The sequence below is a fragment of the Taeniopygia guttata genome, chromosome 8 (assembly GCF_048771995.1).
Source record: "Taeniopygia guttata chromosome 8, bTaeGut7.mat, whole genome shotgun sequence".
NCBI lineage: Eukaryota > Metazoa > Chordata > Aves > Passeriformes > Estrildidae > Taeniopygia > Taeniopygia guttata.
This window is the reverse complement of record NC_133033.1, coordinates 29,145,821-29,170,799: the sequence shown is the minus strand read 5'-3', so window position 1 is coordinate 29,170,799 and position 24,979 is coordinate 29,145,821. Positions and strand designations below refer to the sequence as shown.

Below are 24,979 nucleotides of genomic sequence, written 5' to 3'. Positions count from 1 at the left end.
TTTCTAAACACTGGTTATCCTAAAGACCCAGTCCTCCAAAAACTGTCTCTCCATGGCTTCTATATTCTTCATGCCCAACTGGATTCATTTGCAGGCATTTCATACTTTCTCACCAGCCACCCCTAAATATATTGAATATCCAAAGCCACCCTTAGGGTCTCCACGATCTTTTACTCCTGGGAGATGCCTGGATGGGCTCTATGTCCTGCACTGGTGTTTCAGCCAAGAGTTGCCCTTTCTGTGTGCCTGGGCCCTTGGCACACTGGTTTTGTGGCCATTTCATGCCCCCTCAGGTGTCAGGGGCAGCTCCTGCCCAGCTCTGGCACTGTTGGTATGGCTGGTGGCACAGAGGCCACCATGAGCAGCGACCACCAGCCCAGCTTTCTGTCCTCGAAGGTGCCTCGGGTGCAAAGCCCTGACAAACCCCTGCTGTTTGTCTGCAGCTTCAGCCCCTTTTTGGCAAGTAGCCACCGGGCAAGTGAAAGCATTGCACAGCTGGAGCTGCCCCCTGACCCATGGGTGTCCCTGGCATGACTGTGTGGCACAGCTGGAGCATTCCACTCCCTGCCACCCCTTCAGGGATCAGCAGCTGGGCTGTCCAGGGACATCAGGACACTCCAGCCACTCCTCCCACAGCGAGTTGTGTAACTGCTCTGGGAGTGGGGTGGCTGCCTGCCCTCCCTGTCCTGCCAAGCTCCAGGTCTCGCCTATAAATTCCGAGGGAGAGGGACCCTCCCTTCCCACAGCAGAGGTGACACAGAGCACAGCTGCCTGGGACTGGAGGTAAGTGTTCCCAGAGGGCTGAAAGCCTTTCCTTCCCTCCCTGTGCCACACCTGGGCTCTTCTGAGTTTGGCTGCTTGCAGGGTTAGTGTGGAAAGTGTGGCAGGAGCAGGCACAGAGTGGCAGAATTGATGTTTCTTGGGTGCTATTTGTAGCTTCTCTACAAGAAGGTAGGGAATCAAATACCAAATGTAGGTGGGAGGTGTTTCTGATGTAACTTAGCTCCCACCATGCAAAAAGAAAAGCCTCCCCCAAAACAGTGAGCAGCTCATGCTAGTGGTTTCTTCATTGTCTCAAAGGAAAAAGTCCAGGTTTTTTTCCAACCTAGGAAAGGAGAATATTCATTAGGTGTTGCTTTGTGGCTGAAAATTGAAATAGCTCTGGACAGTTTGGTGGGTTTTAGAAAATATTGTGTCCAAACCCACTTTTTTTACTTTTTTGTTTTCTTTTTGCTGATGATTACACCATCCTCTGTGTCTGGTGGGAGTTGAAAGCACTTCTCAGGCCAGAGGAACTGGTACCACCCATAGTGACATCCTGCCATGCTGAATTAATAACTCACTGGAGCAGGGTGCTCCCTACAGCCCTGGGGTTAAACCACAGATTGCAGCAGCACCCCCAGGGCACCTGTGTGGGGGTCCTGGCTCTGGAACTGTCCAGCCCAAGCCACAGGGCCTGGCCATCATCCCTTGTTTTATTGCCTGGCACTACCAGGGATTAGGATCCATCGTCCTCACTGGGAGTTTTGTAGGGCTGCATGTCAACCCAGGGGCTGTTGCCTTCCAAGCTCTGGGGTGGAGCTGCTTTCAGCCCTGCAAGAGACACAAAATCACCCTCAATCCCAGGTGTGCCACACCTGCAGCCCCCCTGTCAGCCTCAATGGCCTTGTCAAAGCCAGCATCATCTTCTCTGGGGATGGGGACAGCGCCCTGTCAGAGAGGCACAAACTGAAGAGTTCCAGTGCATTTTTTATTTTTTCTTCTGAGAGAGGCAGGCGCAGATACCCACAGATAAAATACAGTGCATTTTCAGTTCCAGTGCATTTTTAATTTTTTTTCTTCTGAGACAGGCACGGGCAGATATCCAAAGATAAAATACAAATATTTGCAAGTCTGATAAAGCAGGATAATGTAAACCCAGCTTGTAAATGAAAACTGGCAGTGAACTGTGGCTCAACTACATTCTTTCAAAGCCAGCTTCCAGGGCAGCTGCAGGGGTTTGAAAGCAGCCCAGGGAACACAGTGGAAAAGTGGAGAGATTTTTAAAATAAAAGGGGAAACACAAGAAAATTGTTAATTAAGACCTTTAATCTAACTTGTAAACGAAGAGCCCAGAATGCTGGTAAATGGAATGACATTTGGGGGTAGCACACAGAGAAATTCCCTATGCAGGGCATGCCAGGAGCTGCCCCGAGAGGATGATGATCATGTGTGGGGTTTCTTCCAGCCCTGCTGACAGCCTGGGAGCCCGGCAGAGCCCGCAGGGATGAGAGTGGCCGTGGTGGGCGCGGGGGCCAGCGGGCTGGCAGCCACCAAGTGCTGCCTGGATGAGGGGCTGGAGCCCACCTGCTTCGAGCAGAGCCAGGACATCGGGGGGCTCTGGCGCTACACGGTGAGCCAGGGGCCCTGTGCTCCTCCCTGCCACTGCAGGGATGGACACACCACACACACACACATGCTGTGCAGAGACAGCAATGGCTTCTTCTTTATTACAAGTTGTTCTTAAGTTTTATACCCTTAACAAAGTGTGATCTTAAGGCATTAGTTACATCAAAAGAGCTCATTATATTCATTGGACAAAGGAGTAGTTCATTGTATTTTATTGGTACAAAGCAATTAACGTCAACAATTAATTGGGAAGAGTTTACAGCAAAATATTAAGGCACATAGGCTGCTCACTAAGGCACGGATCTTCTGTCTATTTTATCGATTTCCATGCTAACAGCCTTGCTTTCTTCCTTGTTATGGATAAACTCTTTATTTTACCAATTTCTTCTTCTGTTAGCTCAGTTTGGCCTGCAGACCAGCTGCTAAGCCAGTCCACACCTCCCCTCGGCAGCTGCAGCTTTGCAGGGTTATGGGATGGTTTGAGTGGGTGTGGAGGGCTCTGAGGGCTTGCTGGGCGCTGGGCTGCACCCCCTGAGGCCAGGGCAGCAGGGGACTGTCCCCAGCCCGGGCACAGGACTGATGCACCCCGGCGTGCCATGGCAGGAGAACATCGAGGCCAGACGGCCAAGCCTTTATCCGTCACTCGTCAGCAACACCTCCAAGGAGATGTCTGCTTTCTCCGACTTCCCCTTCCCTGAGCACTTCCCAGTGTTCATGCCCCATGCCCTGCTCCTGGACTACCTCCGGCGCTACGCTGAGCGCTTCAGCCTGCGGGAGCACATCAGATTTGGGGTGAGTGATGGCTCCCTGCCCTGCCCCGCTCCCCACCCGTGCTGGGTGCCCGTGCTGACTTTGCTTCACTCCCACATTTCAGACCACCGTTGTCAGCGTCCGTAAGCACCCCGACTTTGCCACCACGGGCCAGTGGAATGTGGTCACAGAGGAGGAGGGGAAGCAGACATCGCATGTCTTTGATGCTGTTATGGTTTGCAGCGGCAGTTTCTCGGAGCCATCCATCCCCCTGCAGTGTTTTCCTGGTATGGTGTAGGGCTGCTTGTGGTTACCTGCTTCAAGGCCTGGGAAGGGAAGATTTAGGGGTTATTTGGGGAAAATCCTCGCTTTCTTTTCTTGCTTCTCCTTCCCAAACCTGCTGGCATCAACAGCAATACTTTCCTGTACTTCAGCAGCTTTTTCTCTGAGACCCCATTTTGGAGAAGAAGCATCAATTAATTCTGCGTGCATGGGATGGAGGGTGGGCTGGACCTCCCCAAGACCCGGGTGACCAGAGATTGCACTTCCCTGCTCTTGCCATGTAGATTGTTTTTTTACACCAGTTCTCCCAACCAAATCCACAAATGCTCGAGTACTTCAAAGCTCTGCTCCTTTTTCCCCCAAGGCATCGAGAGGTTTCGAGGGCAGTACTTCCACAGCCGGCAGTACAAGCGTCCTGACGTGTTCCAGGGCAAGCGTGTCCTCATGGTGGGCATGGGCAACTCAGGAGTGGACATTGCGGTGGAGGCCAGTCGTGTCGCTGCAAAGGTGCCACCCCCCTGCCACCCCAGGGGTGTGGGGAGAGGGACACTGGGGACAGTAGCTCAGTGTGCTGTCATCGCAGGGATGTGGTGTACAGTTTTCCTGAGCCTGAATTTTGTGGTCAAAAACCTACCTTGAAAGCAAGCTGGTTTTCTTCTCTCCTGTTTCACCTCCATCACCAGCAGCCAGGATAAATTAAAGATGCTGTTGCTGCTTTTCCATTGCACGGCTGTCTGCGCCATGCCCTGATGCTGTTGAGGCAGGACAGGAATGAATAGACTTTGTTCAGAAGGCTGAGAGTATAACTCTGATTTATCTTAAAATACATCACTCTTTTATACAGAGCTTCATGTAGACTAATTCCATTGGTCCTGAAGTGAAAACATTTCACACTATTGGTGTGCAGTGAATGACATACAGTAGTAAAACTTAACTATAAACAATGTGAACAACAAGAGAGATAAAGAACTTATTTACATTCTTTCTCAGCACTTCCTCAGGCTTCTGCCTGGTTAGAAATTTTCTGTTTTCTCTTTGACTGAATCTGAGACCTACAATGCCCCTCTGAGTTTCTTTACAAAGGAAAATCAGCAAACTCACCACCTGAACCATTGGTTCTTCTCTTCTAGGTGACCATTAGCACCACTCGAGGAGCCTGGCTGCTCAGTCGTGTGTTTGAGCGCGGCTACCCGTGGGATATGATTTTAAACACTCGCCTTATGAGCCTGATCAAAACCAACCTCCCCGGACCCCTTTCATGGTGGTTGATTAATTACAAAGCGAACCAGTGGTTCAACCATGAAAACTATGGCATTCAGCCAGAGAACAGGTACTTCTTGGTGGTCCCCATCCCATGCAGATGGGCTTGTGGTGTGGGCAGGGGAAGATATTCAGCAACCAGCATCAACCAAAGCCCAGACTGGGGTCTGGGATCTCCAGTGGGGAGGAGAAAATAGCTGTAGCTCCCTTAAGTGGTGAAAGATTGGGCATGCTGAAAAAGCCCAGGAAGGCTAAGAGGAGTTTTCCTTGTGAGGGTCTCTGGGTACGGAGGAGAAGGAAGGCTTAAAGCATGGATCAGTTCTGGAAAGAGATGATTTAAAGAGTAACTGAGTGGAGGGAATAAGGCAGCAGGAGATGTCTGTGAATCACTCACACTGTGGGACAGGGTGACATTGGTGACACGTGTCATTGTTCAGAGGTGGAGGGCAGGGCTGTGTGCTCAGAGAAAATGACACAGGAGGTGTGAGTTGGTGGGCCTGGGGGGAGGAGGAGCAGGGGACCAGCAAGGCTTGTTGGTGGTGCCCCACTCTCAGAGCCCCTGGCTCTCCACAGCTGGCTGGTGCGGGAGCCCCTGCTGAACGACGACCTCCCAAGCTACATCCTGACAGGCAGGATCACCATCAGGCCGGGCGTGAAGGAGTTCAAGGACAACTCAGTCCTTTTCCACAACTGCCCTGAGGAGGAGCCCGTCGATATTGTTGTCTTCTGCACGGGCTACGCCATCTCCTTCCCCTTCCTGGAAGAATCTGTCGTCAGGGTGGAAAACAAGCACGCGTCCCTCTACAAATATGTGTTCCCAACCCACCTGCAGAAGCCCACCCTGGCTGTCCTTGGGCTGATTAAGCCCCTTGGATGCATCCTGCCCGTGTCAGAGATGCAGGCACGCTGGGTGAGCCGTGTCTTCAAAGGTAGGGGAGCAAATGTGAGTCCTCCTGTGCCCCAAAATGCAGCTCAGAAAAAACTGGACACGTTTTATCCCTCCAGACAGGGAGATCCTAGACTTAAGGAATTCAGAGTGGACAAGGGAGCATTTCCAAGGGTCAGACTTCCCAAGTTATTTCACTTCAGTTAGCCTACAGGAACATGAGTGAGAAAAGAAACCTACTGGGGTTTTGTTTGGGGTTTTTATTAAAAATACTAAGAATAACCTCGTGGAGGGCTGGGTCAGGACTACTCCACAGAGATGAGAAGCTCTGTGGTTCCTCTCTGGGGCTTGCACATCCCATCTGACCCCACATCACCTGCCTGTGCCCTGGCAGCACACATCTTTACGAGCAGGAGGAGGTGTCGGTCAATTTGGAGTATGGAGAGCTGGTTTCGGGCAGGACTCCCACTGCCAAATAAACTGCCAGCAATGAGACTTTCCTGCCCTCCCAGGGAGGGGATTCCCACATTTTGCATCCCTGAATGAGTTCACAGTTCCTCTCCCAGGAGTTAAACCTGGCAGGGTGCTCTCCTCTCTCTTCCAGGCTTGTGTCAGTTGCCTCCCCAGTCTGTCATGGAGAAGGAAATAAATGAGAAGAAGAAAAACCAAATCCAATGGTAAGTCTCATTCCTCAGAGCCCCAGAGGTTTTTTGGTGGATTGAAAAACCTCTGGAGTTTTTGGGGCAGCAACACACGGGCTCTCACTCTGTGCCTGTTCCCTGCATGGCAGAGGAGAGGGGAGGATTCCTGGATCCAGCTTCCCCTTTGCTAACTTGCAAAGATCCAATGTAACCTTTGATTTAACATTGATATTTTGCCTGTTGGTGACAGGAAAAAAATTAATTTGGGGTACTCAAGGCTAAGGTTTTCTTGGGAGTTGGGGAAGAACGCCAGGATCCCCAGGGACTGAGAGATAAAATGGCAGAGAAATTGATGGTAATAAATGCAAAGTAATTCAGCTGGTGGGGGGAGGAAAAGCCAACACACAAGCAACAAGGTGCACACACAGATTGCCTCATCTCACAGCATGGAGACCTGACTCACTGTGAACAGGTGTCTGAGCACACTGGTGTGTGCTTCACAGGCAGGCAAAAGGCTAGAAAGGATTAGGGAATGAACGAGCCAATCCCAGGGATCTGGGTGATCTATAAATCCGTGGTTCACTTAAATAGCTACAGAAGAAAAGGTACAGAAGAGTGAAGTTCATAATTGCGGAGAACAACTGCTGTACAATACAAGGCTAGGTGGATATGGAGAGCCCATATCACACCTCTGCAGGTGGGACATGAAGCTGTGAATTCTGCAGAGAAGGTGAACTGGAAGCAGTTCTCCAAGTCACTGTGTGTCCTTGCAATATTTGGTGGAAATGAACGTGATGGATACTAAAGGCGCCACCATTCTCATGCTGCACATGACTTTTCTGCAAAAAGCAGACAGATTTGGCTTTGAGGGTTTGTTTGTTTGTTTTGAAAAAGACCCAAAACTGCTTTGCCAAAATCTGTAAACAAATATTCACCAAGGGGAAGGGGGGAAACAGGTGCAACTTGTGACTGAGGAAGAGAAAGACTGAACGAGCCAGCATCACTTACAGGTGCTGTGTCATGGGCAGGATCTGTGTCACAGGTTCCCACTGCACCTGCATCCAGTCCTTTCCTAAAAAGAACCCAGTTGCATTCCAGATGCAGCAACACCAAGGATGCAGATTATCTCCACCCCAGTTCCTCTAAGCCCTGCTGATACAAATCTTCCTCCTGCCTCTTTCTCTTCTCTGATTCATTCAGGTTTGGTCTGACCTTTGACGAAATCCTGAAAACTGAGTGGCTGGTGTACCTGGACACGCTGGCCTCCTTCATCGGTGCCAAGCCCAGCGTGCTGGGGCTGCTCTTCACAGACCCTTGGCTGGCCCTCACCATCTTCTTTGGCCCCTGCTCCCCCTACCAGTACCGCCTGGGGGGTCCTGGGCGCTGGGAGGGGGCACGCCAGGCCATCCTCACCCAGTGGGACCGTGTCCTAAAGCCCACAAGAACACGAGTCCCTGCTGGCTCCTCCAGCTCTTTCCCTTCTCTCCTGGCTGTGGTGGGATTCCTTCTGCTCCTGGCAGCTGTGATTTTTGGCTTCCAATAGCTTTTAGAGCATGTTTGGTTTTTTGGGTTTTTTTTGTTTTGTTTTGTTTTGTTTTGTTTTATTTTTTTTGTCCTGAGGGATTTTATCTCATGTTAGACAGCTCTTCAGTGTGCCGTGGTATGGAGGAAAAGGATTTCAGTAGATGGCAACGAACTTTAATCTGCAACGTGCAGCATAAAACGCCCTCTGCTCCAGCTCAGCCCCAAGCCCAGCTTTGCAGGCCTCATTAGCCAGGGATGGCAGCCTTGCCCAAGTGTCTGTTGCCCCTCTGCTCTCCTGCCTGCTGCCAGGAGCAGAGCAGGGATTGGTGGCATACTTGTGCTGGATCACACAAGGCAGGATGCAGAGAGGACAAGACCAGCAAAAGTGTGTCACAGGAGCAAGAGTGCCCAGGAATTACCTGGGCTGTGTACACAGGTCAAGCTGTCCCCCTTCTCCAAACCTAAACACTGACCCCAAAACCCCAGCTGGGGTTGAATTGGTGCTTCTTTCCAGTTGTGGTGGTTTGTCACACAGGAGCCTTGTGGGGCTGAGCACTCCTGGCTTTGCTTCCCTGTGTGCCCCACCACTGGACAATCCTGAGGCTTTGTTTTGTGCGTGAAGAGACTTTAAATGAATAAAATCTCAGTGGCTGTGGCAGGAGTGTGCTGCAGATGTCTCCCTCTCCTTTCCTTGTGTGCATGGGAAGAGCAGGGAGGGAGAGCCCGTGTCTGAGCTGGGGCCGTGCCACCAAAGGCTGTGGGCAGCTCACAGGGCTGGGGCTCTCAGGGCTTTCCCTGACCCTCTGAAATGGGGCTGCACAGTGCTCCATGTCCCACATCCACACTGTCTGCTGCCGAGGGAGCGTGTTCTGCTGATCTGCTGGGGATGCCAAGGGAACACGAGCCCAGCACTGGCACCACAAAAGGGAATAGGTCAGGACAACCCCACACTGCTGCCTGGGCTGGAGCAATGACAAGTTACAGCGTGGGAATCCTTGCAAGCGTGCTCCCTTTGGGATTATCTCTGAATTTTCACCTGGCACTGCCACGGGGAGGTTGAGAACTTTCTTCCAGTGCATTTAAGCCCACAGGGCGGGGGAATGCAGGTGTAAAGGTCAGTGGTGCAAGAGCTGAGGCGAGCTGCCTGGACTTCAGCCTTCCCTTCAATCCACGGCCAGAGAAACTCCAGGGAAATTCGGCCGAGGGCAGAGCAGCGAAGGCGCAGTGCTGTCCTGCAAGGTTTGCTCCTCGCTTCTCTTGGGGGGGTTTGGCAGGGTTTAAAAGTGGGCAGACAGCTCTCCAGGGTTTTGGCATTCACTGCTGGCTTTGCCTTGCTGCTGGTGGGGGGAGAGGGGTGTTGCAGGAACCCTCTGGAGTAAAACCATCCGCAGGCAGCATTGGAAAAGTGGGGTGATTTGAGCACACTGAGCTTGCCTGCCATTTCCTGAAGCCAAAGAAGGCTCCAGAAACAAGGCAGGTGGCTGTGGGCATGTCCTGCCCTGTTCCTGCAGATCAAGGAGTGGCTCAGGCCAGGCTTGTAGATGCCAAAGGGGTTGTTTTGCACCTCCCTCATTTTTCCCTTGCTTTCTTCAGTTTCCTCCAGTTACTATTTATGTTAATTTACTTTTTGACACAAACCCCATATAAAAAGTTATAAATTACTTTTTTTGCAGACCCTGCAGTAGCAGTATTTCTTATCTAATCAAAGTTCCCGTGGGTTCATTTTTTCCTAGTTTCTTTGCTTTCCAGTCAAGCTTGGTGCAGCTCAGTTTACACATCCCAGCTTTGAGTTCCTCCCATTTATATCCAGCGTTTCCGCGGTTTCTTACCTTTTGTATATCCTGTAATCCTAGCCTTGCTTTCACAGAGCTGTCTAACTTCTGAATGGCTGCGCCGTGCTCCTGCTCAGTCAGGCATTGCTTTGCTTTTTTCCCCTCTTTTTAAACCCTTTTTGTTTTCAAGAGATTGCTCTTTAATGGGAAGTTAAAAAGGAAAGCATGAAAACGAGCCAGCTTGGCTGGAGTTGCTTCTCCCAAAGGTTTCAGGACAATAGCTTTGTGCAGGCAGAAGAAGATGGCTGCAGTTTCTTTGCATGCCCTGGTTTGGGCTGGAAAAGAGAAGAAATTGAAGCGGCAGAACAGCGAGGTTTAAAAGTGCCTCCTTTTCCCATGGAGAAGGGAGATTCCTGGAGCCCCAAAGTGGGTTTAGCACAGCAGGAAGGGCAACAAGCAAGATCTGTGCACAGCACTTGCACCAGCAGCTGGCCACGGCTTTCTCCCAGGACAGTTTTCCTTCATGGACACCTGCGGCCAGAGCAGAGCGGGGGGGTTTGCTGGGATGGGAAGAAGGGACTGGTGTTTCTGCTGATGCCTGGGCTGTTGTGTTTCCAGCTGCTCTCACAGCTGTAGGCCAGCATGGTCCGGCGCGTGGCCGTGATCGGGGCTGGGGCTGGGGGCTTGGCCTCTGTCAAGTGCTGCCTGGATGAGGGGCTGGAGCCCACCTGCTTCGAGAGCAGCGAGGACATCGGCGGCATCTGGCGCTACACGGTCAGTGCCCTCTGGTTTGTCCCCAGGTTTGTCCCCTTCCTTGGATGCTCTTGGACTGCAGCAAAGAGGAAAGGGTGGCCACGCCCTCAGGGATTGTCCCTGTCCCACTCATGGGGCTCCTCCTGACTGGAGGATGGAGAAGGAAATGAAGGGTGTGGGAAATGGATGAAGTTTTGCACCTTAGATAAAGGAGCTTTGCAAAATAGGTTTATCTGCATTGATTGTTATAGTGACAATGTCAGTGATTGTGCCTTGCGTACTTCACTGTGCACAGCAAATGTTAAACAAAGCCATCAAAGAAGTTTTTTTCCTTTCAAGAGAGAGGGGGAAATGTGGGGAATGGATTTGTAGAGAATTCTCGAAACCTGGCAGAAGGCTCACATAGTGTGCACCTGTAGGCAAACTTTGAGATAAGAAAAGCTGACTTAGAAATGCCCTGGAACAGGACAGACATTGTTGAGAGAGAAATGGAGCTAGAAACAAGTTTCAAAGGATGGCCTTGCAAATAAAAATAAATACTTTGGAGGAATAGAACTATGAAAGATGCATTTTAGTAGGATTTATGAGGGGTAATTCTAGATGATTGGCTTTAAGGCATCTACAGCATGGTGTAGCAAAAACTGATAGGCCAAGAAATGCTTATAATGTATTGTAATTAAGAAATAATTGACTTCTGATTGTAATAGTGAAAATTAAAACATCTGTATTGTCTCACCCTTCACATGAGACTGAAAATGGAATAAAAGTTTTTAAAACACCTCTCGGTTGCCCCATCTCTGGGTCAGAAAAGGGCTTAATTCAACAGAGGGACAAGTAATGATTGTCTCCAGATCCTAGTCCTGGCTTATTCCTTGTACCAAAACTTGAGGAAGAAAAATGTTCATACACTTGATGGGGAGAAAGTCTTCCCCTGCACACCTGGAAACATCACCACTGGCTTCACACAGGACTCCACAGACAGCAGGAGGGTCACTGTGTACCGCTCAGTCATCACCAACACCTCTAAGGAGATGTCCTGCTTCAGCGACTTCCCCTTCCCCGAGGATTTTCCCAACTACCTGCCCCACAGCCTGGTCCTGGAATACTTCAGGATGTACGCCCGGCACTTCGACCTCCTGCGGCACATACGCTTCCAGGTGAGCAGGGAGCCCAAAGCCACGGGGAGAAGAGCCATGGGTAGCTGCAGATTGGAGGTGGGACGGGACAAGGCCAGGTGCCAGCCCGCAAGGACCACGTGCCTTTGGCGTCCTGCCTTTAAGCCCCATGTTTTAAATAAGGCTGGTTTAACACAGGCTTGCCCACCAGTGCCATCACCAGGGGAAAGGTGCAGGGTGGGGTTTAACACCTTCAGAAGTGACACATGCCTCCCCAGGGACCCAGCCTGCTCCCAGCAGCCCCAGCCTTTCACAGGCACGTCTCCGAAACACGGCGTGATCCCTGACTGCTGTTCTGTTGGGCTTCTGTGCAAGACAACAGTTCTCAGCATGAGGAAGCGCCCGGATTTCGGCACCTCAGGCCAGTGGGAGGTGGTCACCGAGACCCATGGTGTCCGTGAGTCCCACGTCTTCGACGCTGTCATGGTTTGCACCGGCCACTACCAGGAGCCCTACTTGCCATTGGCTTCTTTCCCAGGTAAGCCCTGTCCCAGCAGTGGTTTCCCCCAGCACCCATGGGTCCCCTGGTTGGATTTTGCTCTGCGAACCTGCCTGCTCCATGAAGCCCCCACGCTGCAGCAGGCAGGACCCTGACCCCGTGGAAATGGTGAGGGGCATTGCAGGGAATGGGAAAAACATCTTGTAAAGGTGCATCCAGGCTTTTCCTTTAGGATTTGCAAAGCAGGACTGAGCTGAGGAGGTACAGGGGATTTCCATGGGCTTCTCAGCTGCCAGGGGAGGGGAGCAGGGAGAGTTGGGGGCTGCAGAGGATCTGGGTACGTGGCTGAGGCAAGTAAATGTATCTGGCAGTAGGAGATGCTCCCTGCTCTCTGCCTAGGCATTGAAAGTCGCTTCAAAGGCCGGTGCCTGCACAGCCGGGAGTACAGAGATGTGCAGGATTTCCGAGGAAAACGTGTCCTGGTGGTTGGCATTGGCAACACTGGCGGTGACCTCTCCGTGGAGCTGAGCCATGTGGCTGCCAAGGTACAGCTCCATGGTGGTCCAGACAGGATCTCTGAGAGCCAGTGGCTCTCATGCCTTCTGAAGGCTGACCTAGAACAGAGACTAGACAGAGCTAAAGACTAAAGTAGGGATTTATTAGGAGGCCTCAATGGATCCACCTTGGGCAGCACAAGAGCCCAGCCAGGGCTGCATCCAAAATGAACCAAAATGGCCACAAAATTCACAATCAGTTATGGGGTCTCTCACTTTTATAAGTTCTTGTCCATTTGCACATTGGAGTTAATTGTCTGATTCCAGCTTTAGCCCGTGAAGTCCCATCCTGCTTGTTTTCCTCTCTTCAGCCCATGTTGTTTATGCTCTTGGGTCTGATATTTTTGGATCATTTGTTCTTGGTCCCCAGCTGGAGAAGGAATTGTTTTTTCTCCCTACTCTGTGAAAAGCTCACCATCCCCTAATATGAAGCCCAGACCCACACACTAAAGCAACACAGAATCTGAAAAATATAAAAACTAAAACCTGAGGCATCAGCTCAAGGTACCACAGGGACCTTTGCTGCCAAGTTCCTCAATAAATTCCACTTCTCACTGAGGGCACTTGAAGAAGCTTTGCAACTCCTGGAGAGTTTGGGCTACCTGAGGACTGGCAACTGAGCAGCTGTGGGAACTGCATGAGAGCCACCCAAACTGTCTGGTTCATCTGGATGTCATCTCCTTCTCTTGGATTAACTGTGTTGGCTCAAGTGCAGGAGATGGGATTTGACACTCAGGGCAAAACCGATGAAATGCCTGGGCAGGAGGCTGAGACCTGCCTTTTCTCCCAGGTGTTCCTCAGCACCAGGAGCCACACGTGGGTCGTCAGTCGGGTCTCAGACCACGGCTTCCCCTTGGACATGGTCGGCAACACCCGTTTCAACTCCCTCCTGGAGTGGCTTCTCCCATCAGCCCTCACAAGGAGGATCACGTTTCGGAAGTTCAATTCATGGTTCAACCACACAAACTATGGCTTGGCTTCCAGCAAAAGGTGTTTTTTCTGATTTATTTGTTGGGTGCTCAAGGGGTCTTTATAATATGAAAGGCTTAATTTTCAGTCTTGGGAGATATTTGTGGAATAGCAAAGCATTGGAGGGGAATTTTGACCATAAAAAAGTCATTTTAAGTCCCTCCCAGATGCTAACACTGCTGCCCTTTTTTCCCTGCTGCAAGCTCCAAATTTAAGGTGATTATCAATGAAGAGCTGCCATTCTGCCTCCTCTCTGGGACTGTGGTGTTGAAGCCAAACGTGAAGGAGTTCACTGAAAGCTCTGCTGTTTTCGAAGATGGGACAACTGAAGAAAACATTGACGTGGTGCTCTTTGCCACGGGCTACAACTTTTCCTTCCCCTTCCTTGAGGAGTCTGTTCGCAGCACCATCGAGGACAACCGTTCCCTCTACAACTGCGTCTTCCCTCCCCAGCTGGAAAAGCCCACGCTGGCCATCATTGGTTTGATCCAGCTGACAGGCTCCATTATGGTGGGATCAGAAATGCAGGCTCGCTGGGTCACAGGGGTCTTTGCAGGTAGGAGATGGGGGAGATCTTCTGGCTGGGAGGCTTGGGGCAGCCTGAGCTGCTGCCCACAGAGCTTAGGGCATTTTTCAGCTCCATGGGTAGCCTCTGCCCACCAGCTGCATCCCACACCTCGGGAAAGGTGCTGGGACCTCTGGAAGGGGCTGACCATTTTCTCTAAAGGTGCTGCTGGAGCTTGCTGGTTTCTCTGTTCTCAGGCTGGAACAAGCTGCCTCCCCCCCACAGGATGATGGCTGAAGTTTTGAAGAGGAAACCACCAGTCAAAAGGTGTGTGACACTCCTGCACTTGGGATGAGACACGTTCTGTGTGCCAGGATAAGCTCGGGGAAGGGAGGGATCGATGGCAGGCATGGGAGGGACCTGCTCAGGACACCCAACTCTGCATTTATTACCTCACCACCCGCAGTGGGAAAACTGGGAAAACATTTTCCCATTTTCAGCTGGGAAAATGCTTCCTTTATGGAACAAGACACCGTAAGCTTCTCTGGAGCAGTTTATGACAAGACCAGGGCCTGCAGCTCCCCTTCCCTCTCTTCCCATCTCCTTTGCTCCCTCCCTTTCTCTGCCATTCTCTGGAGATCCCCATGTGCCAGGCCTCCAAGCCATGTCCTTGTTCCCAGCACGTCAAGATGAAGGTTTGGTTTCCTCCAGACTGAGGGTGCCATCTCGTGGCTTCTCCCTCCCAAATCTGGGCAGAGGGGAGAGCTGGGTTCCGTCCAGAGCCCCGCCATGGATGGGCGGTGTGGGTGTCACTTTTTGTGTCACTTTTTGGCAGGTCCAGGTGAGTGTCCCACCAGTGTGTGTGGGAGCTGACAGCCTGCCTCGTGGGCACTGGGATTTTGCAGCAGGTGGAGATGTGTCCTCGAGGATGTGGGATGGATGATGATGAAGCAAGGAGAGGACCCCAGGGTTGGGTCTGCCAACAGGGCAGTGCTGGCTCTGGGGGACACTGGGGAAAAGCTGGGACAAAAAAGAGCCACAGGGATTATGACCAGGAGCCCCAATGACTGCACCATGGTGTTGTTACGCAGAAATATGGAAATTGCTGTTACACAGAAATATGGAAGCCTGAGGTGCAAGGGAAGCAAACTTGAGGCTGTCTCCGAATTTTCTGAAGCAGATATCTCCCTTCTGTGAGGGAGATAAGGTTTCAAGCAGAGAAATCCTGGAGGTCCCTCTTAGCATGGGAAGCTTTCTGCATTTCCCAGATTTCCCCAGTCCTCTTGGCATCCTTATCTCTGAAAGTCTAAATATCTACTTCTCAAAATCAGCCAAATCCACCGCCCTGAACTTCAGGGAAGGACGTAGCAGCATTGTGGCATTACAACAATGCTACTGTTAAGTTAGAGCTGATTTTGAAGCCACAACTATGCTGCAGAGACAAAACAAGCTCCTGCTTATCCCTTGCCCCCGGGAACTGCTGGCACTAACCCCACAGAGGCTCTCTCAGCATCTTTGGCTTTGTTTGGGGCTAAGAGAGCTCTGCCCCAGAGACTGGGGCTCACCTTTTGTCTGAGCCTGAGGCCTTTGCTTTCCATGGAGCTGGGAACTGAGACAGGATGATGCCATCTGACTTTTATTTCTCATGTCCCATCGAAGGAAACCGTCTGAGAGGGAGAACCTGAAGATGAGTTTTATCAGCTACGTGGACAAAATCGCTGCGTGTGCTGGCGTCAAGCCCAGCGTGCCGAGGCTGCTGCTGACAGACCCCCAGCTGGCCCTGGCCATCTTTTTTGGGCCCTGCTCCCCCTACCAGTACCGGCTGGTGGGACGGGGCAGGTGGAGCGGGGCCAGAGCTGCCATCCTGACCCAGTGGCAGCGCTCGCTGAAGCCCTTGGGAGCGCGGCTGCTGGATGAGAGCTCCAGCAGCTCCTGGGGCTGGTGCTGGATGTGCCTCCTGGCTCTGCCAGCAGCTCTCACAGCAGCTTGGCTCTTCTCTAAATCCCCCCAGCCAGGCTGGAGCCCCCGGGCAGGTCCCCAGCTGTAGAAGAACCTGGAGAGACGCGATGCCAGGTGACGTGGGGATGGTGCAAAGCTGTGCCAGCTGCTGCCAGAGGGCTGGAGCTGGCACCAGCAGCAGCCTGGACCCGGGGGCTGAGTGTGTCCAGCCACCTCCTGCTGATGTTTCACCAAAAGTGACGCGGAGTGTTCACCCTGAACCATTCTGGGATGAACTGCTGAATATGAGGCCAGCCCTCCTCCCCCCTGCTCCCTGAAATCTGGGCAAGGCCCACACCACCTTGAGATTTCATGAAACATAAACTGTGAGAGCCACTTCTGTGTCCAGTAACTTTCAGGACGTGAAGGAGGGAGCCACAAATAAACCTCACAGATCTGGTCTTTACTGATGGTTTTATTAATGGTTTATTATCAGGGTGTGTGAGGTGGATCCCGAGCTGTGGCAGAGGGGAGAGTCTTGCCCTTGTATATATAATCTATCCATTGTATAGACAGAAATATCAACAAATAAGGTATAGCAGAAATGTTATATATGTTAATGTCATGGTATCTAATAATAAATTATACATAGAGTGACAAATCCAAGTAAGCAGGCATCCCCGACATTGCCTGAGCAGCCTTAGGATTATAGGGAACCATGAATTCATGGGATGGGGCCAGGGATGGGACCAGGATAGGACAGGGATGGGAAGAGGACAGAACCGGGATGGAGCCAGGATTTGACCAGGATGGGGCTGGGATGAGAATAGGGATGGGAACAGGGATGGGGATGGGATGCGACCAGGATGAGGCCAGAATGGGAACTAGGATAGGACTGGGATGGGGCTGGGATAGGACCGGGATGGGACCGGGGTAGAACCGGGATAGAACCAGGATAGGAACTGGGATAGAACTGGGATAAGACCAGCACAGGAACCAGGGTAGAACTGGGATGGAACTGGGATGGAACTGGGATAGGACCAGGATGGGACTGGGATAGGAAAAGGGATAGAACTGGGAACAGGGATAGAACTGGGATAGGAACAGAGATAGAAGCAGGATAGGAACCAGGATGGGACCAGGATAGGACTGAGACAGAACAGGGACAGAAGCGGGATGGGAACCGTGATGGGACCGGGACAGGACCAGGATGGGGCAGGGATAGGAACAGGGATAGAACCTGGATAGGAACAAGGATAGAAGCGGGAGAGAACAGGGACAGGATTGGGATAGGACCGGCACAGGACCGGGACAGAACCGGGATGGGGCCAAGACAGGACTGAGACAGAAGCGGGACAGGACCGGGACGGGGCCGGGACAGGACCGGGACAGGACCGGGACGGGGCCGGGACAGGACCGGGACGGGGCCGGGACAGGACCGGGACAGGACCGGGATGGGGCCGGGACAGGACCGGGACGGGGTCGGGACAGGACCGGGACGGGGCCGGGCCAGGACCGGGACAGGACCCGGATGGGGCCGGGACAGGACCGGGACAGGACCGGGACGGGGCCGGGACAGGACCGGGACAGGCCCCGCCCGGCGCGGCCCCGCCCCGCCCCCGCGCCGCCAGGGGGCGCACCCGTCCCCGGGAGCCCGCGCGACTGCGGCACGGCGCTGTCACGTGACCGGCGGCGCGGGGGCGGGGCCGGCGGCTCGCGCTGTGCGCGATGACGTCAGACGTCGTTGGCGCCCGGCTTGGCCGCCCGCCATCTTGGCCCCTGTGTGCGAGCGGCCGAGGCGGCGGCGCCGGGAGAGACAGCGGCCCCGCCGGCACCGGGACCCGCGGGCAGCCGAGCGCCGCCCTGCGCGCCCGGTAAGCGCCGGGGCTCCTCCGCTTCACCGCGGCGCAGCGCGGGCTCGCGTGGCGGCACGGCACCGGCAGGAGCGGGCGGGCGGCCTGCGCCGCATGGCCCCGGGCGGGGGCGGCTTCCGCCCGGGCGGGCCCGCGGCCGGCGGGTGAGGGGCGTCCCGGGCCGGCACCGCCGCCGGGCTCGGCGGGGCGGGCAGCGGCGCCGGGAGCCGGGCCGGGGTGCGCCGGGCAGCCCCGCATTGGCGCTCGGGGCCGGCCGCGCCCCGCCGGGCTCAGCCCGGGCCGCGCCCGGGGCCGGCGGGAGAGGCGGCTCGCCGGGACCGCTCCTGCGGGGGTACTGCTTCCTGCTCCCGGCCTCTTTTTTACCCCTCGTTTTTCTCCTTTTTTTAACGGCGCTTGGTCTCCTCCTTCCTCTCTTCCCCTCCTCTTTCTCCCTGCCTTTCGCTCTGCTCCGGAGGTTCCTCGGGGAAGGCGCCCTGCGTGCATTGGCGCTCACTTCGCGACTCTGATTCTTCCCGCAAGAACGCGCGGGGCGAGCAGCCTCGTCTTGGGGCTGCTGGAGGCGAGGCGCCTCGCTTTTCCAACTCTGAAATTCGCATCCGCGGTTCTTTGACTCTTCGCCTATGGTAAAAGGCAGTTCTTGGGTAGTTTGGTGCGGGACTGAGTGAAGGAAGGCATTGTTTGTGCTCCCGGGGTTTGTAGGGCTGGGGTGGGCAGAGCCAGGGGTGTTCTCCTGGGTGGATAGTGCTTCAAGGATGGTGAGAGCGTGGTGAGATGACACGGCTGAAATTCAGGCGGTTGGTCTGCAGTGGGCATAATCCAGGGATGCAGGGATTGAAAATTTTGAGGCGAAAAGATAATTTGCAGTTCAGGCCCTCTTCCTGAGGAAGGGGACATGCACGAGAGCATGATGCTGAGCCCTGAATGGAACTCAGGGTGGGTTTTCTTCCTTTTTGTGTTTCTCCTGGGTCTTCTGTAAATATATTATTTGGTGGAACGTCTTGAAGTCAGTATTTTCAAGGAAGGACCGTTTCTCCTTCTTGCCCTGATTATTGAGGTTAAATAGTATATTACTGGAAATGAGCAATATTTCCGACAGAAGGAATGGGGCTGTGATTTTTAATAGTTCTGTTTCTTGTGCAATGAGGCACCTGGCCTACTTGATGTCTGATCTTAGAGAGCTCTGCTCAGGCAAGAAACTGCTTTTGAAGGGGCAGGAAACAGGACATGATCTCATTTGTCCATGTATGAGAAACAAAAGGATTGTCCTTTGATACTGACAGGAGCTGTGTGGCTATCAGAGTGTTTTGGGGTTTTTTTTAATTTTATAGTCTAGAGAATTTTGCTTCTGCATTAATTTTGTGGTGTTTTGCTGCAACTCTGCCACCATTTTCTTGAGAATAAAGAACCTCAAAGTCTTGGGAGTTGCTTGAACTGGAGGAATGTTCTGTGGAAAGGTGGTTTGGTGATGTGGGCTTGAGAGGTTGCTCTTTAAATTGAAGTGAGAGCTTGGTTCTCTCTTAGGCCACTGCTTGGAGGTCAGGATTGAGGCTCTGTCTGCCACCTCAAGCTCGGCCTTGCTGTGTGGATACATTGCCTGTATGAACTTCTTGGCTTTTGTAGATAATAGCCCATGAAATATGTATAACTCAATATACAGTTGCTTCTGTGAGTCTTGGTAATATAAATATTCTATGTCTTGGCAGTTTAGTAGCAATTTATAATATCTTTGCTCTTATTTAGACTTTCCATAATGGGAGTCCTGGTTTTTTTTGTAGAGCTGAACAGTAACATCAGTCTTCAGTTTTAACTTGGGCTCTTGCCCCAGTGCTACAGATTTATGGGATATATCTTCCATAGGTCCTGTGTCCCTAGGGAAAGTGCAACAGGCCCCAGTCAGCAAGGGAGAGATGATGCAATTCCAAAGGGAGCTCCCTGTGGGTTTGGGGCTGTCTGAATGAATGCTGGCTGGCAATTGAGAGAAAGAATGGAAGTCAAAGTAGGATTCTGTTCTGTGGGGCCAGTTTCAGCCAGGTGTCCTTGCAGGAGTGGGAATACAATTCCTTTGTTCCAGACTGATTTCCAGGCGAAGGAGCAGCAGGGATGTGAGAGTGGAGAGAGGCTAGGATAAATGCCATATAAGGGATGGTGTGGATAAAATGAGGAGATAAAAATCTTGCAGAAGAGTTCAAGCCTTGCACAGTGTGCTCTTTCAGAGGAGTAAACCCTTGTGTAGTGGATTGGGGGTGTGAGAGAAGGAAAAACGCTTCTCTTCAGAGGCTCCTGCAGTAGTGCAGGGTTTGAGGGGGAAAAACACCACCACATGAAAATGCAGCACCTTCCCACTAGCTGAGGATGGATGCTGGGCTTGTAATGACAGCACTGCTGGTGGTGTTTTACTGGTAGAACCAGTTCATCTTCTGCAGGAAATTTTTCCTTTGCTCAGCCTCACGCTCTCATTGGCGTTTGGGTTTTACAAAACCCAGTAGAAGCTCACGGGTGAAAGTAGTGTAAAAATAAAAGCTGAAATTCAGGTGAGGACATGGGAGAAAATAATACTGAGTATTGGTGAAATGAAAATGGAGTACACAGGAGTCTTAAAAAATGCGTCAAGAGCAGAAGAAGATGAAGTCCTAATAAAAATCAGATGAAGACAGCTTTTATGTCTATGAAGAACAGGCTAACAGAAATAGACTGTTTTTATTACAAATACCTCAGCCATTACATAACATTCTAAGTCAATGCTAACGAGCTTGTCTGTTACAGATTGCAAACACATACTAAAGGGAGAAACTGTTTAACATTCACATTGTTCGTGGTTTAAATTATCTGACACTGTCTTGATTAATGGGAAAATTAGAGTGCAGAATCAGCCTCACAAGTCTTCAGTCTGAAGGATGATGGTGATAAATTTTAACTGATGTTTATTTGAAAATAACGTGGGCTTCATTTTCAGGGTCTTCCAGCATCAGAGACAGGAGTGGCTGCACTTCATGTTCAGCTACAACAGATGCACAAGTACTGCCTGGAGAACTGGGGCATCACCCAGTCCTGGGTAGCTGAGAGGAGTCTCCTAAATACCAATTTAATCCATGTACAGCTGATTCCTAAGTGAAATGGCAGCCTTACTGGGATTTTATGTAGCTGGGCTGTAAATTGTAGTTTGACAGTGATCAGGCTGCCCATTTTTTGCTGCACTGCTTGCTTAAGTTAGCAAACCAAGTTATTTGCTTAGAAAAGCAGCCCTTTTCAGGCTGTCCTCATGAAATTGAATAAACCACTACACCTTGGTTTAAAATTCGTATTTTTTAAACATGTGACTGTTGCTAGATTTTATTGTCTGTAAATTTTAACTTACTATTTCAATCTACAGTTACAATTTTAAGGAATGTTTGCAACAGTAATGATTTAATATGTACTTAAAATGGTTTGAACCTTCAGCTAAGGTGGAAGTGCAGCAACATTGGTGTTTTGTTTGAGAACCCAGTAATTTTCTCTCAATTAAAGACCTGATAGTGCTTTAGGACTTCTGTTTCAAACTCAACAGATATTCCACTGAAGTGCTTTAGTCTTAATACCAGTGAATTGATGCTTTCATTTTGAAATAAAATAAATAACTGATTTACAGGGCTTGTTTTTTAGTTATGTTTAGGACAGTCTGCTTTGTGTAGGTGCACAGCAGAAGTCCTCTGATGAAAAGGAACAAGAACATTTTTCCTTGACAGTGCAAATAAGAAAGATATGTTTTAGCAAGAAAAGCTAGTCTTTGGCTTGTGGCATTTCTAAGTGGTTGCTTTGCTGGAGTCACCTTGGTTAAGAGATGTTTTTCATGCCACAGATGAAGCCACCAGTATGGACGGAGCTTTGTAGGACACACAGAGCTTTGGACAACAAAAAATTCCTTTATAAGTATTTTGACAACGTGTTGAGTCTGAATTATTTACTGCATCTTGAAAGTAAAGCGTCAAGGGATGTGTGGGTTGGTTTTTTTTCTGAACAGAATAAACAGAGAACCAAGAGCAAGTGAAGATGTTAAAGCTCATCTGCAGCCATTTGGCAGATGCAAGTTAACTTCCATGGAAAATGGATTCTGGAGTGCTGAGAGACAGATGCATAAAGCTGCCTATGCTGATAAGGCTTTTTAAATTTAGCTTCTCATCTTTTTTTCCCTTTGTTTTGTGGTCAAACCCAGTCTAAAGCAGAGGTCTGAAGTCGACCCTTACTGTAATTAACTGGTGTTGTCCAGAGCTGTTGTCAGTGTGGTGTTGGCAGCTGCATCTCTTCCATGCTGAGCATTCCTCAGTGAACAAGGAGATGTGTCTGTTCCAAGAAATGAGTGAGTCACAGGGAAAAGCATGTAACCAGAGATCCAGAGGATAATGGGCAGTAGGTAGAAGGGGCTATGAGCTCTCTCCAAGCTGGACCAAACCAAGGAACAAAATTCTACCACCTTTACATGCATTGCAGTGAGATTTTTTTTTACTGTTACTGGCAGTGTGTTACGAGCTGGAGCATTTGGCAGTCCTGGCTGTCACTATCACAGTGGGAGTATCTTAAAAACCTTCAAATGCTGTAACATCTCTTTAATACAGAGAAGAAATTATATTTATTTTTGATGTACATGAGTCAGGTTAGGAATGTGATGGAGTAATGGGCAGTAAAGAATTTGGGCAAGGTGGGAAGTTTTGAACATGGTGACAAGTAGCTTAAGTCATTACATAACTGATTAGAGTAACTGTTTTGAACTTTTTTATATAATGGTGAGGTTGTACAAGACTTCAAAACTTTTTTTCTGTAGGTTCCCATTGTTGAGTGCTTCCACCTTCAGGTTGGACCCTTCAACAACAAAAATAACTTGAAAATATGAACAGAAAAGAATTGACAGGGAAAAGGTGGCAAAGAGGGGATTAATTTTGGCATGTGTGTTGTAAAGAAGAGGGGAAATACTTGAGGATGAGCCCTAGAGTGGTTCTTGTGCACTGTCAGAATATTCTGTAGGAGCTCATAAACAGAAGGGCTTACCTCAACATTATTTCAAAGCAGCTTCTAACAAATTTCCAAAATTTCCCTTCAATGTAATTATTTCTTATTTAAGGATTAACTTATGAGTAGGGGCTTAGGAAAAACAAGTTATGTTTAAAAATTTTTATTTATTTGCAGTTGAGGTCAGGGATACTTTGAAGATCCAGAAAAGTGTGATGAGAAATCTGCTGCTTAATGTTGTTGTTCCTGGGGGAGAACGCTGAAAAAAGGTGTCACTTCTTTGTGAAAAAACATCAGTTATTTCACTGGGGCTTAGAAGGTGGGGTAAAGGAGCAGGAAATGGAAGTTTTTTAAGAGATTCCTTGAGTTACTCCCAGCAAATGAGTGGTTTAACTTTTTTCTCCTAATCTGTCCTCCTCTCTTCCAGTGTCCAAGCCTACATGGGGTGGGTGGGAAGGGTTGAAAATGTGCCACCAGCTCAGTGAGGGTTTGTAATAGAGATGCTTCTGCAGTAAGTATTAAAGTGAAAGGGAAAAACGAAACAGTGGAAAGATGGGCATTGGCTGTAAATGCTGCAGCTTCTGCTCATCTGTTGGGAATCTGGTCTTTTTTCATGTACTTATTGATTTTCTTTCATCACCTTCCTAGAAGGAAGTGTTCTGCACCAGCTTATCACTGGGACCGACTTGGGAGCAGACTCCTGCTCAGCTGTTCTGGTAACTTCCCCCAGGCAGCACCTGCAGAGGAGCAGACAGCTCACCACAGAGACTTGTGAGGCTGCTGCTGTAGCCCCACTGTGGATTTGTCTTTTGTCCTCCTTTCTCAGCCTGACAGAGCAGCCAGTACTCAGGATGCCGCCAAGGAGAGCACTCCCCACGTCACTGTGGGAAGAAGGGCTTTGCTGATATTCTTGCCTTTCCAGGCTCTGTTGGGTGGTGTGGTTCAGCTGAGCAAGAAACAAAGTGGTGCTTGTGACAGTCTGCTGAGTGTGTTTGTAGTTTTTTGTGGGATTGTTTGTGATCCTAACCATTAACAGATGCCTTTACAGAGAGCTGCTGCGGTCTGGATAAACTAATCTAAATTAGCTGTTAAGAAGTTGGTGAATAGTTGTAATTTTTTCAGTTAAAAATCCTTCTGACAGGTAAGACAGGTCATAGTAGTCTTCTGTATTCAGAGAAAATGCTGCCTTCCAGGCTGTTGTTTGAATCCTGCACTTTGATACACAGCTTGTTTCTGCAAGAATTTGCCTTAATTTATTCCCTTATCTTGTGCTCAAATAGGCAACGATTCAGTTTTATGAGCTTTGAAGTTTTCTCATTCTTCCAAATAATGGAAATTTCTTTAATAAATGGTTTTGCAAATCTTAAAAATAAGTCTCATTTGGCATCTGCAAGTTGAAAAGCTAATTGGGCGAAAGCACTTGCATTGTTCTGTTTCCAGAAATAATGAGAATGCTTATCATTATGATGCTCTCTGTAATTCTATAGAAACTCTTTGGGGTTTTTTTTTCTGGCCCTGGCTTTCTTCCAGAACTTCAAAACTCCTGCCTCAATTAAAATTTTACTATTTATGAAAGTTTCTTAACCAGCTGCATGAAACTGGAAAATCAAAAATCTGTCTTGCAAAAAATTTGCTTAATGCTTGGTGTCAAAGAAATCAGAATAGACTTGTAAAAACATTGTCAGGCTAAGAAGCAGTGAAATAGCCTGCTCTAAAAGTGACCTGCAGAGAAGCCTGCAATGTTAGGTTTTCAGAGAAAAATAGATTTTTAGCTGCAGCATGTTCAGTTATCTTCTGAAACATCTGAATTGTAATTTGTGTCTGAGGATTGTCAGCACATGGCCAGTTGGGTTGGTGCATTGCCTTTGTCCAGTGCTAGTTCTGACCTAGGTGAGACACTTGCTGTCAGTTTCTTTGCTGGAATGTCTTTAAAAATCCTTTCTGGCAAAGAAACGCAGCTAATTTGAAAAGGGCTGACACTAGAAGGAATGCTCTAGTTCGGGTATTGGTAGTTAACTCCTCATTTGCACTTGAGCTGTTGTTGTGGTATTGAGTTTCTCTCCACTGGTCTGGTTCATGTAGAAGGAATGAGAAAATGAACTGGACACTTGGGGTACCACTGAGGGATGTGCTGCGTTTACCTCGTCACCATATTCCACCGTGGTGTTCTCATCCTGCAGTTAGGAGTCTTTTTGGCCTCTGGCAGCTTTTTATTTATGTGTCAGTGAGCAATAAGGTTTGTTTTGCATTGCTGCCTTGCTGTGCCTCAACCCAAACTGGGAATTGTGC

The 24,979-nt window shown here is 50.1% G+C and overlaps 3 protein-coding genes across 18 annotated transcripts in view; all 3 read left to right on the top strand.

Annotated features, from left to right (window-relative positions):
- The first annotated feature begins 666 nt into the window (after positions 1 to 666).
- On the top strand, positions 667 to 8,392 carry FMO1 (flavin containing dimethylaniline monoxygenase 1). The gene is made up of 9 exons (XM_030279686.4): positions 667 to 783; positions 2,228 to 2,392; positions 2,992 to 3,180; positions 3,263 to 3,425; positions 3,785 to 3,927; positions 4,551 to 4,750; positions 5,254 to 5,609; positions 6,171 to 6,243; positions 7,408 to 8,392. Exons 2-9 carry the CDS (start codon positions 2,267 to 2,269, stop codon positions 7,748 to 7,750), a joined length of 1,593 nt encoding a protein of 530 aa, XP_030135546.4. The 5' UTR covers positions 667 to 783; positions 2,228 to 2,266; the 3' UTR covers positions 7,751 to 8,392.
- Positions 8,393 to 8,494: 102 nt separating this feature from the next.
- Positions 8,495 to 16,298, top strand: LOC100225686 (dimethylaniline monooxygenase [N-oxide-forming] 4). Of its 2 annotated transcripts, none has more exons than XM_072932903.1 (9): positions 8,495 to 8,970; positions 10,122 to 10,277; positions 11,225 to 11,413; positions 11,747 to 11,909; positions 12,270 to 12,415; positions 13,215 to 13,414; positions 13,597 to 13,949; positions 14,156 to 14,225; positions 15,558 to 16,298. In XM_072932903.1, exons 2-9 carry the CDS (start codon positions 10,146 to 10,148, stop codon positions 15,943 to 15,945), a joined length of 1,641 nt encoding a protein of 546 aa, XP_072789004.1. In that variant the 5' UTR covers positions 8,495 to 8,970; positions 10,122 to 10,145; the 3' UTR covers positions 15,946 to 16,298. The 2 variants fall into 2 exon arrangements, with proteins under 2 accessions (XP_072789004.1, XP_072789003.1); XM_072932902.1 differs by having other exon boundaries at positions 11,650 to 11,909.
- A 1,271-nt stretch (positions 16,299 to 17,569) lies between these two features.
- Positions 17,570 to 24,979, top strand: part of PRRC2C (proline rich coiled-coil 2C) — a 69,309-nt gene continuing 61,899 nt past the window's right edge. For 13 of the 15 annotated variants that reach the window (XM_072932898.1, XM_030279700.4, XM_030279697.4 and 10 more), the window contains exon 1: positions 17,570 to 17,710. The gene's annotated coding sequence lies outside the window, so the exon portion shown is untranslated. Of the gene's footprint in view, positions 17,711 to 17,902; positions 18,042 to 18,194; positions 18,334 to 24,979 lie in introns of those variants that run through there. The other 2 variants (XM_072932890.1, XM_072932889.1) reach the window with 2 other exon arrangements.